The sequence below is a fragment of the Alosa pseudoharengus genome, unplaced genomic scaffold (genome assembly GCF_046254945.1).
Source record: "Alosa pseudoharengus isolate Yale_2024_CS ecotype anadromous, Long Island Sound unplaced genomic scaffold, YU_APseudo_1.1 YU_APseudo_1.1_scf_9, whole genome shotgun sequence".
NCBI lineage: Eukaryota > Metazoa > Chordata > Actinopteri > Clupeiformes > Clupeidae > Alosa > Alosa pseudoharengus.
Window position 1 is genome coordinate 23954715 of NW_027468881.1, and position 13131 is coordinate 23967845.

The following is a 13131-nucleotide window of genomic DNA, read 5'->3' on the forward strand; positions in this document are numbered from 1 at the left end:
CTAAATGTGTGTGTGTGTGTGTGTGTGTGTGTGTGTGTGTGCATGTGAGAGAATAGTGAATGAGAACAGTATGCAGTATTATGGTACTGTATGTGATTAATATATTGTGGAATATCAGAGGTGATGTAGATTGCGTGTGTGTGTGTGCATGTGTGTGTCTGTGTGTGTGTGTGTGTATTTTACCAATTTATTAGTAATATTGCATGTGTAATTATGCATGCAAATTTACAAAAATAGAATGTGTGTGTGTGTGTGAGAGAGAGAGCTACTGTGAAAGGGGGACACAATGAATAGGTGTTGGGTACATGTCCCGGAAAATTTAATTGTGTGCACACCCATGCTCATACACATACACACAAACATACTGTACACCTTATCCACCTAAAAACATACATACACGCCCAAAAGTGCAAGCACACACACACACACACACACACACACACACACACACACACACACACACACACACACACGCATACACACACACACACACAGACGCACACGCACACAAGCACACAAACACAAATGCACACACACACACACACACATCCACATACACACACCGAGCTTTGTGTGTTTTACACCCAGCTCTGCTCTCAGACACCTGAGCCCTGGCGCTCCAAGGTCAAAGTGACGTCTGCAGTGGCAGCAGCAGCGCTAGCAGCAGTAGTGACACTAGTCTGTGTGTGTGTGTGTGTGTGTGTGTCTTTGTGTGTGTGTGTGTGTGTGTGTGTGTGTCAGCGGCAGGCTGAGCGGAGCCAAGACTGACCCACTCCATCTCTGTCTCTGCAAGATCGGGCACTGAGCTCTCTTCCTCCTCCTTTTCAGCCAGCCTATCAGGTTGCTCGATAGCAGGAGGGGGAGGGGATAAGGGACACGGCGGCCAATCGGTCGAGTGGAAACAATTAGTCATGTCCAGCCCCCACCCTGTTTAATTAGCCTCATTAGTCTCAGTAGGGGAGGGAGGAGAGGAGAGTGTGTGTGCGTGTATGTGTATGTATGTGTGTGTGTGTGTGTGTGGTGGGTAGGCAGGCCCCGAGGGGACCGATGCTCTGATGCTCTTACATTCTGCCACCCTCTCTAACTGCGCACACACACACACACACACACACACACACACACACAAACCCTTCTCCCTGGCCCCTGGTGTCCTCAGGCTAGAGACACACACACATACTCCTCTCTGTCTCTCTGCACGGCTCCAATCCAGTGCCAATTAGTTGATATCGACCCCTGTGTCTGATCCACAGAGCCCCACTTTCACACAACCCCCAACCCCCCCCCCTCCGCAACCCTTCAGCCCTGCCCTGCCGCGTCCTCCTGGTAATATGTGCGAGGTGGTGCTCGTTACGCATGTTCTTAATGGCCACTCATCGCTGTGCCTCGTTAAGATGAACTTCAGAGGCAGTGTAGCGTTAATTGGTAAAATCAGGATTTCATGACGTCTAATGAATCGGGAGCATGAGTGCCGACCGTGTCTCCCTTTTCTTTTCGTTTGTCCGTCTCTCTCTCTCTGTGGTGTGGGGCGGCGACACGGCGTGACGGGGGAAATGTCAGGCTCATTACCTGGCCTGGCTGGAGAGGCGAGCGGTCTGCGAGGGGTCGGCTCTCGGCCTGGTGGCGGTGGCGGAGGAGGACGACATGAGGCGCCTCACAACGTTTTACTCAGCTATGCTGGCTTTGCTGAGTCTGAGCTGCTCAACTTAAATCAAGGAGTCAGTAGTGCATAAAATCGGGAGCTGTGGATGCACACAGGTGATTAGCACAAAACTGAGGATATGGTCGTTAAAATGAATACTTGTCATTAATAGGGGTGTAACAATACACCAAACCCACAGTTTGGTTCATACTTCGATATTTGAGCCGCTGTTCGGTTCATACATTGTTTTTTTTACTATGTTGAGGGGAAATACAACAATATGAATATAAAATGTGAATTGTGAAAAAAATAGTTAGAATAGATTAGAATAGAATAGAATTAGAATAGAATACTGTAGAATAGAATAGACTTTGTTGTCAGGCATGAAAAATGTCTTTGGTCTCACCATTAAAATACAGTACATACAACATACACAGTATAGACACAATTCCATAAAACAGTGTTCACTAAAACACAACATATCCACAGGATCAATACTTTTACTCTAAATACAAATAGGTCTTGGTTGCACACACAGTCACCCATTCTCAGCTCAAGGGGCTGTATCTGTAAGGATGACAGCTGCTGGGGTTGGAGAGGGGTGTGTATCATGGTTCTGTCTCCTCGAATCGCGATATGAGATTCAATATGAGATTTCGGTTTTGGTTTGCATATTGTTACAACTCATTAAAAGGATGAATTATTAGACAACATGTAAGTATAAGTACTGTACAATCATCTATAATATACTCACTGCCTTTAGTTTGTGTGTGTGTGTGTGTTTCACTGGTCTTGTTGATGGCATGTCTGTCTGAGGCTGTGTGAGAGGTGTACCAATGCCCTCTCATATGACAGGTTTGCCTGCCGAGTGCCTCTCATACTGACAGCAGAGCAGGGACTTGCTCCTAGGCCCAACTCAAGAGAGTGTGTGGCTCTTGTGTGTGTGTGTGTGTGTGTGTGTGTGTGTGTGTGTGTGTGTGTGTGTGTGTATGCCTTCCACGGTATAGCTTTTGTATCAGATCCAAGCCAGATCAGGGCCATTTGTGGCCCTTGTTTAGGTTTTCTAATGTAAAGTGACCAGTATTTAGTAGACACTTTTATCCAAAGCAACACAAACTCTCAGTGGTGGGTTTGGAAATCAAACCCAGGCCAACTGGTTATCAGTCGCTACCGCGGCTCCAACACACCCATCTTCTCTGAGAGATATTCATAATGCAGTGTCAGTTGATCTCGGGTTTGTTATGTAAATACTTATCCTGGATCAGCACTTTGTGTTGTGACGTCATTTACTACATCCCAGCTCTGGCAGATAAATAGAATACTGATCCAGAATCAGTGATATGTTGTGAAAAAGAGAGGTCATGTGTTTGGGCGATATAGCTGCTCTCTGTGTTACCATGTGAAAATCCTGACCCACATTCTCTGTCCTGTGTAGAGGTAAATTCCTGTATCTCCCATATTTTCCAGCCAGCTAAAGTACATCTCTGGGCTAGCATGTGAATACTGATCTGGGCTAGCATGTGACTACTGATCTGGGCTAGCATGTGAATACTGATCTGGGCTAGCATGTGACTACTGATCTGGGCTAGCATGTGACTACTGATCTGGGCTAGCATGTGACTACTGATCCAGATGCAGTGTACTGCTGCAGAAGTCCTTTACTGACACTCACCTCTAGATCCTGCAGCATCTCTTTATATTCCTGATACTGATGTGTGGCAGTTAGAATTCCTGTATCCAAGCCAGATCAGGGCCATTTGTGGCCCTTGTTTAGGTTTTCTAATGTAAAGTGACCAGTATTTAGTAGACACTTTTATCCAAAGCAACACAAACTCTCAGTGGTGGGTTTGGAAATCAAACCCAGGCCAACTGGTTATCAGTCGCTACCGCGGCTCCAACACACCCATCTTCTCTGAGAGATATTCATAATGCAGTGTCAGTTGATCTCGGGTTTGTTATGTAAATACTTATCCTGGATCAGCACTTTGTGTTGTGACGTCATTTACTACAACCCAGCTCTGGCAGATAAATAGAATACTGATCCAGAATCAGTGATATGTTGCGAAAAAGAGAGGTCATGTGTTTGGGCGATATAGCTGCTCTCTGTGTTACCATGTGAAAATCCTGACCCACATTCTCTGTCCTGTGTAGAGGTAAATTCCTGTATCTCCCATATTTTCCAGCCAGCTAAAGTACATCTCTGGGCTAGCATGTGAATACTGATCTGGGCTAGCATGTGACTACTGATCTGGGCTAGCATGTGAATACTGATCTGGGCTAGCATGTGACTACTGATCTGGGCTAGCATGTGACTACTGATCCAGATGCAGTGTACTGCTGCAGAAGTCCTTTACTGACACTCACCTCTAGATCCTGCAGCATCTCTTTATATTCCTGATACTGATGTGTGGCAGTTAGAATTCCTGTATCCAAGCCAGATCAGGGCCATTTGTGGCCCTTGTTTAGGTTTTCTAATGTAAAGTGACCAGTATTTAGTAGACACTTTTATCCAAAGCAACACAAACTCTCAGTGGTGGGTTTGGAAATCAAACCCAGGCCAACTGGTTATCAGTCGCTACCGCGGCTCCAACACACCCATCTTCTCTGAGAGATATTCATAATGCAGTGTCAGTTGATCTCGGGTTTGTTATGTAAATACTTATCCTGGATCAGCACTTTGTGTTGTGACGTCATTTACTACAACCCAGCTCTGGCAGATAAATAGAATACTGATCCAGAATCAGTGATATGTTGCGAAAAAGAGAGGTCATGTGTTTGGGCGATATAGCTGCTCTCTGTGTTACCATGTGAAAATCCTGACCCACATTCTCTGTCCTGTGTAGAGGTAAATTCCTGTATCTCCCATATTTTCCAGCCAGCTAAAGTACATCTCTGGGCTAGCATTTGAATACTGATCTGGGCTAGCATGTGAATACTGATCTGGGCTAGCATGTGACTACTGATCTGGGCTAGCATGTGAATACTGATCTGGGCTAGCATGTGACTACTGATTTGGGCTAGCATGTGAATACTGATCTGGGCTAGCATGTGACTACTGATCTGGGCTAGCATGTGACTACTGATCCAGATGCAGTGTACTGCTGCAGAAGTCCTTTACTGACACTCACCTTTAGGTCCTGCAGCATCTCTTTATATTCCTGATACTGATGTGTGGCAGTTAGAATTCCTGTATCCAATCTCTGTCAGCTTACACTCCTCCTCGGGGATGCAATGTCAACGCTAACCGTGGATTAGAGCTGTATTGCTTAGGTCTTTTGCATGCCATGTGTTGTGCATATAGCTGCTCTCTATATCTCTATGTTGCTTTGTGAGATATTGATTCACAGTGGTGGGTGTAATACTCTGCTAAAGCCATTTCCTCTGGGCGTCTAGGTAAATACTGACCATGTATGATGTATCAGCACTTTGCATATAAACCCTCCAAGGACAGATTGAAACGTTCTCTATCTGCCCTCTGTGTTCCTATGTTGCTGTGTGAAATACTGATCCACAGTCTGTGTTTTACTGTTTAGAAGGCATTTCTTGTGTCTCATTTCTGACAGCATACGGTTCTCTCTGGGCTGCTATGTAAATTACTGTACCTAGATCAGTGTGCGGCAGTAGAGCTCACTTCAAGGTCATCTCTGGTGGTTTACATGTCTGTCTGGGCTGTAGACTAAAGACAGACCCAGAGTAGGTGTTGTGCTACAGGTCAGAGGTCAGAGGCCGCGTCCCCTGCGCCTGCTCTACCTTACAATAGGTAGTGGCTGTTTTGGAGGGTCCAAACATACACTGGGTGGGGCCCGAACATAACAGCATGACGAAATTCAGACGGAGGGTCAAAAGAAGGGTTGCATTCCCGCTGTAGTGAATGCTGGTGCTAGTGTGTCACTAGTACTCCCTCCGGGTCACCCCTCACTGGGCCCAGTGCCCCCCTGTCACTGTGCCACCATGACATTACGTTTACTGACCATAACCAAATAACATTACCAGAGCCGGACAGTAACGGAGTACATTTACTTGAGTACAGTACTTGAGTACAATTTTAAGGGATCTGTACTTTACTCGAGTATCATTTTTGGGGAGTACTCATGACTTAACTCAAGTACATTTGAGAAGTAAATATTGTACTCTTTACTCCACTACATTTCTATCCATAACCATGAGTACCAGTTACTTCTTCTAAAAAAAAGGAAAAAAGAAAAATCTCGAAAACCCTCAATTTGTTGTTTCCCACTCAAACGTGATTGGATAGTGCAGGCGCCACTGATTGGGACAGCCTATCAGCAATCACCTTCCGCTTTCCGCCAAAGTCAACTCCATGGTCAGATTTAGATAAGAGACGAAACCATGGACGAAACAATGGATGAAGACTCAGCAGGTCCATCCCGGGAATGTGGCCCCACCTCGCCAGACTATTTCAATTTAATGATAGTTTTCGCTTCAAATGTTTCAATTACAAAATAGTATTTTGTATTTGAAATACGTATATTAGAAATACTGCCCATCCCTGACAACATGGTTAAAAGATGAAAATGACTTGATTTACTTTCAATTCCTTTTACATTCTCCAAGGTATTAATATTAACATTTTTCATAACTCCATGTAGGATGTTTCTGTACATAATTTTAAGCACTGTGGCAGTAGTGCAATATTTAGAAAATGTAGCCTACTCTTGTCCACCTCTGAACATTACTGACCATAACCAAATCTAACATGAAGTCAGGTTGCTAACTTTGAAGTCAACTGTTGTCCTGTGACGTATATTTGAACGTCCTGTGGATTGTTACCTTCACCCATCTTATATATGGTTCCTACAAATTAGACTCAAACCTTACAATACTGCTCTGTTACAAATGCTGTTCTGTAAACTGATGTGGTCAGCTCTCTTTCTTTCCCTCGGATTTCTGTCAGCTAAAGGTTAGTTCCCATTTCAGGCGTAATTTAGATGCAAGGTGCATCCTATCCTGAAGAGCTGATAATGTCATCATTCGCACATTATTTCTTTAGCACATTCAGTGTAAAATGAAAAGACACAGTGTGCATTACTCCATACATCTGCGTGGGAGATTTAGCTTCTCTCTACGTTGCTATAGAAAATACTGATGCTGTGTGTGTTGCCGAGGTCACTTCCTGTATCCATCAATCTCTAGTAGTCTACACTTGTGTGTAGCCTACTTCTCTGTTCTCTACCTTATACGCTGGTGTGTGAAATACTTTTCCACACACTGATGTTGTGAGTGTACGTCATCTCTAGCAGTGTTCCCTTCTCTGGGCTGCTGTCTAAATGCTGTTCCTGGATCAGGGCGAGGCAGCAGAGCTGAGGTCACATCCTGTTCGCTGGGTCTCAGGGAGCTGATGCTGACGCTGACGCAGGGCCACCTGTTCACTCCCCATCATCGTGCTGCTGGGTTTGTACCTCAGCAGATGTTCCAGTCGCCAGTGCTCAGCGAGGTCCCAGCACACGACCCCAGCTGGCTATCCGCCAGAGAGATGCTTAAAGGAGCCATATACGTGGGGTTTTGATGTGACAAATGCTTCCATGTGATTTCCAATACTGCTGTGATAAGGATATGAAGGCACTTAAAAAGACACAAAATGCCTCGATAGCTGTGGTGATATCGTTATAAAGGCATACTGAAAATGATACATGCAATGCATGCAAAACAAATGAATTGAAAACACATAAAAAACAATGAAAGATACACAGAATATACAATTATATTGGTGACAATGTTTTCAAGCTTCCTTGAAAATGTCTTTTGTATGGATTGTTGAAAGATAATTGTTATTTTAAACATACTTCTCATATTGCACCTTTGAAGACTATTTTATACCAGTCACAATCATGTTAAAAAGATCTCTGACCATGTTGCTTACTTATCCACAAAGCCATAATTGTAGCAAAAGCCTGTATTAGCCTGTTGAGGGTAAGTGAGCTCTCAGACTGCTGTGAATTGAACGATGCTCCATCCCGCCCTAACTAGCTGGTCCTTTGGAGGTAATGGGATAATGACTTTTGTGCTTGAGGTCTCGCAATTTGGGATGTCGATGTTGAAACAGTGTTATTCACTCACTGTTCCGGCTCCTTCTGCTATCTCATGCACAATGACGACAAGTCCAAATGTCACAACATTTGTTCTTCCAGTCGTCTAATATATTTAGCTCAGTGAAGTTTATTTTTGTTGAGCCAGCTATGTGCTTCTGTTGTCTTTGTCTGGATAAATACATGGAAGAGGCTAATCATCTCTGTCTCTCTCTCTCTCTTTCATTCGATACCCTCCTCTCCTCTCTTTCTCTTAATCTCTTCGTCCTTGTCTCCCTCTCTTTATTCCTCTCTCTCCACTGTTTGCTCTTTGATTGCCATGTGATCGTCACTGTTTTTAGTTACCTCTCTGTTATCTATTTATATCATCAATCTCTCTTCCACCATTCTCCTTTGTCCTCTCTCTTTCCCTCTCTCTTTCTCTGTCCCTCCTTCCCCACCTCTGTCATACCCCTCTCTCTCACGCCCCCTCTTTTCCCCTCTCTTATCCTCTGTCCAGTCTGTCTCTATCTCCTCATCTTTCTCTCTCTCTCTCTTTTTCCATTGCTCTCCCTTTCATGCTGTCCTCCTCTCTGGGCTGTTTTGTTTTGCCCTTCGCCATGCTGACTCTGGCTATTGAGCTCTCTCCTTCCCTTCTTCCTCCTGCCCTCCCTCCATCCCCCTTTCTCTCTCTTTCCCTCTCTCCATCTCTCTCTCCATCTCTCTCTCTTCCCCCATCCTGTCATCCTGCTGTTGCCCTCTCCTCGCCATCTGCCTCTCTTCTTTATCTCTCTCTCCTTCTCTTTGTTTTGCTCCCTCCATCTTCCGTCCTTTCTTCGCTCGTTCTCTGAATCTCTTCCTCGTCATCCTCACGCTCTCTAAGTCTCTGCTGCCGCTCATAAATTCAGACTTAAACATGTTGGGGTCAGATCGGGGGCTTAGGAGCTGCGTGTGTGTGTGTGTGTGTGTGTGTGTGTGTGTGTGTGTGTGTGTGTGTGTGTGTGTGTGTGTGTGTGTGAGAGAGAGAGACTGTCTGTGACTGTGTGTCTGTGTGTGTGTGTGTGTGTGTGTGTGTGTGTGTGGGTGTGTGTGTGTGAGAGAGAGAGAGAGAGAGAGAGAGAGAGAGAGAGACAGAGAGACTGTATGTGACTTTGTGTCTGTGTGTGACTGTATATGTTAGTGAGTGTGTGTGTGTGTGTGTGTGTGTGTGTTAGGCTGTGTGTTGTGCTGGTTATGACAGCTCTGTCCCAGTCCTGTCAGTGTTCTACACACACACACACACACATGCACACTCTGACAGGCCCACGGTACCTATGCCCTTAACGCTGGTCACCAACCAACTGTCACTTTTCCACATCTACTGCCCTTTATGCTCCCTCTCTCTCTCTCTCTCTCTCTCTCTCTCTCTCTCTCTCTCTCTCTCTCTCTCTCTCTTCTCTCTCTCATGTTTCCCCCCTCTCTCACTCCCCCTGTCTCTCTCCTACCTCTCACTTTTTCTCCATTGTAACCTTTCTGTCGTTCTCTCCATTCTAGTATTTCTCCTTTCTTTTTCTCCTTCTTCTCTGCCATCCTTCTCTCATCTGCCATCTATCCCTCTCCCTGTCTAAACAGGTCTCACTTTTCCTCTGTCTCCTTCCATTTCTCTTCATCCTCCTGTCTTCTCCCTCTTCTATCACTTATTTCTGTCTGTTCACACCTCTCCATCTTCTCCTTCTGTTTCCCCTCTCTGGCCCTCATTCCCCTTGTCATTTCTCTTCCTCTCTTTCTCCCTTCATCCCTCTTCTCTTCCTCTTCTCATCCCTCCACCCCTCTTCTCTTCCTCTTCTCAACCCTCCATCCATCTTCTCTTTCTCTCCCCCTCCCTCCATCCCTCTTCTCTTTCTCTCCTCCTCCCTCCATCCCTCTTCTCTCCATCTCTCCATGCGTGCCTCTGTGCCGTCTCTCCCCCTGGCCTGTCAAGCGCAGCAGTCTGCGCTGCTGTCACAGTGTCTCTCTCAGGCCTCGGCCACTCAGAGGCCGAGCTGATCGCTGGAACAGGTGGACGCATGGGGCACGAAGGGGACAGGTGGGGTGTCACGAGTCACCACTACCTGTGTCTGTGTGGTCATGCATGCATGCGCTCATCTGTGTGTGTATGAGTGTGTGTGTGTGTGTGTGTCTGAGTGTGTGTGTGTGTGTGTGTGTGTGTGTGTGTGTGTGTGTGTGTGTGTGTGTGTATCTGTGTGTGTGCATTGTGCGTGTGTTTCTGTATTTGTGTGTTTGTGTGTGTGTGTGTATTTGTGTGTTTGTGTGTGTGTGTGTGTGTGTGTGTTCGTCACCTTGTATGTGTGTGTGTGTATAGAGCCTTGGTGTGTGTGCTGGTAATGGGCATCCTGACTCCACGTGCAATAATATATATTCCCATTCTGTGTGGCTTCTGGTGTGGCTAATAATAGCTGTGTGCTTGACTGATGGCCGCTGAAGCAGAGATCAAAGACACAGCACTGCTGTCCTATCTGCTCCCACTTTGATGAAAACGAAAGCGAATCCACAAAGAGGAACTAATTCATCGCCACAAAGAGGCACCCACAGCATAACAGCCCCTCTCCTCCTGCGTTAGGAAAGACACACGGAATGGAACACTAAGCTGAGGGCTCGGTTGAGTATAAACAGATGAACAGCAAAACAAAACCTCCACTTGGCCAGGCGGTGTTGTTCCGTGTGCCCCAATGCCGGAGTGTCGCGGTCGCCCGTAGCCCCCCTGACTCATGCTGGTAACAGGCACTAAATAAGGGCGGCCAGGCCAAACCACCGTTGAGCTGCTCTGGACTCCAGCAGGAGTCGGCTGCGTGGCTTTGGGGCAGAAAAGGGATAAAATAAGATGGCTCTTTCATAATGTTTTATGTAATGCGTTGCTCGTGGCCTCTCCTTGGCCTGTTTAGAGGCTCCGGATTCAACACAGCAGCGGTGAGTGTTTACTCCGAGAGGCATTTTAGTGCTTTTAATTATTCAAACTATTTTGAGAGATCAAGTTCGTGGAGTGTTGAGGCGACTCCCCGCTGGCTAAACATCTGTTGATTATCCTCAGCTGTGTCTCCCCCAGACGTGGCCATCATCGCGGAATACATTTCAGGAGCCCGCCATTATTCCATGTGGGCACTGTGACTGTCCATCACACTGTCACTCACCTGCATGTGGCTCTGTTTATACACTGTTGTTGTTTTTCAGAAGCTCGGAGCTTTAAGGGGGGGGGGGGGCAGGGAGTATTTACATTTTATAGCTTGGAGTGAATTCATGAGGGATAGGTTTGATATTTAAAGCACGGCCATTCTCTTATTACTATGTAATGTCAACATTGTGTATGAGAATGAGTTGTGGGAGTAACTCAATTCTCGTCCTCTCTCTCTCTCTCTTTCCCTCCCTCCCTCCCTCTTTCTTGCTCTCTCTCTCCCTCCCTCCCTCTCTGTCACTCTCTCCCCCCCCCCTCTCTCTCTGTTTTGTTCTGTTCTGTATTCTCCCCCACTGTATTTGCCTTGTCCATGCGTGTGTTATTCTTCACCATCTTCTATGTGTTTTTTCTTACATCTATTTCTGTCACAACTCACCTTCTCCTGATTTTCATTGTCTTTCCTCCCCCTCCTTCTCATTTTTTTTCTTTGTCTTTCTTGTGTTTCTTTACTCCTCTCTCTCTCTCTCTCTCCCTCTTTCAATGTTTAGATAACTGATTAAATCTAGGCTCAGGGCAGAGTATGTCTGTTACTGAATGAGTTTTGATATTAACGTCCCTTTCTCTGCCATACTTGGTCCATGGCAGGTATTGTGTTGTGTATGTGTAGATGTGTAAGATGGTAAATGTTTAGGTATCTGATATTTCTATTATATTGCATTGTGTCAAATGCCAATTCTCTCTCTCTCTTTCTTTCTCTCTCGGCCAAATTAAATCAATGAAATAAATTACAGAAACGTCTGTTCGCTGTGTGTGTGTGTGTGTGTGTGTCGCATATCTGTCGAACCGTTTGTCCAATTGATTTCAAACTTGGCAGGTGTCAAGGTGGCACTGGCAGTGCATTGCCAAGTTTGACGTTATTTGGATAAGAAATGCAAATGAATAAACAAATAAAATAAAATTAACAAAAGACAATTCCGAATGCAAGGTCCCAAATTTAAACAAGTGATAATGGTCCCGAATTTAAGGACATTTCAGAATGCCACACTTGCAAGCATGATCAGCTACAGACAACGAGAGGCAGAAAGAGCATGATGTCACTTATAGGCTACCAGAAACCAGTTTTTGAGTCACATTATTACAAATTTCATATGATGATGCATCATTTCACAAAATGGTTTGTCTTTTATATCATCAAGTTATTCAATAGGCTAAACATATAGTCTTAACTCAAAGCTTTAGGCTTATGTCATTTTGATTAGTTACAGACAACAAGTGGCAGGCAGAGCGTGATGTCACTAATAGTCTACCAGAGATTGTTTTCACATCGTTGCACATTTCATATGATGATGCATCATTCCACAAAATGGTTTGTCTTCTCTATCATCAAGTTATTCAATAGGATATTTTGATCTGTAAAAAATGAATTCTGCTCACTACACATTTATTATATTATAATATAATATTCAGTATTCATTATTGATTGCTTATAGCTGGAATTATGTTTTTCCCTATCATCCTATTTTTTTAAAGCAGCCTACCTGCAGGCATGTAATTGGGCTACAGGTTTTCTACAGGAATGTTTGAACAGGCACTGCAGAACTAGTGCACTAGTCATGCAAAAACACTTATCTGAAGTTAGATGGCTTGCATTCAGAAATGACCCTTAATTTTTGAATTAGGTTAACGTAGGTTATTGTCAGTATAGTATAACTCTCTCTCCCTCCCTCTCTCTGTCTTCCTCTCCCTCTCTCTCTCTCTCTCACTCTTCCCCCCCTCTCTCTCGCTCTCTCTCTCCCCCTATCTCTCCCTCCAGCTCGTTTGCCATGTCTAAGGCAGCAGTGAAGAAGCTGCATTGGCGCTCTAAAGTGCAGGAGAGCTTCATACCGCTCGACGGGGCCTCAGGTGACCTGGGTGTGGCCGTTGGAGGCGGGGCTGACTATGGAGAGTTCCCATTCGTCACTGCAGCCCCTGGGGGCGGAGTCACAGTGGGCGATATCATCCTAGAGATTGGCGGAACCCCGGTGCTGGGGATGACACTAGGGGATGTGCGGGGCGTCCTCAACACCTGTCCTCACCCCGTGCGCATCAAGAGTGTGTCACCAGGTGAGCCCCACTCTGAGGAGCGAGATGAGGAGGGGGAATGAAAGTATGAATGAATCGTAAAATGACCCTTCATTTTTTGTGGGAATATATATTTAGATTTAGATCTAGCTGTCATAATTAGATCTAGATGTAATTTAGATGTAGATTAATTCATTGATCAGGGGTTTGTTTAGAGGCTGACTATCACAGGTCAACAGAGATAACAACAAAATCAA

At 45.2% G+C, this 13131-nt stretch overlaps 1 protein-coding gene across 1 annotated transcript in view; it reads left to right on the top strand.

Moving 5' to 3' along the window:
- Positions 1-13131, top strand: part of magixb (MAGI family member, X-linked b) — an 83747-nt gene that overhangs the window by 10078 nt on the left and 60538 nt on the right. Inside the window, exon 2 of the mRNA XM_076276511.1 lies at positions 12627-12916. Within this exon, the coding sequence (XP_076132626.1) occupies positions 12637-12916 (280 nt within the window). The 5' untranslated portion in view covers positions 12627-12636. The remainder of the gene's footprint in view (positions 1-12626; positions 12917-13131) is intronic.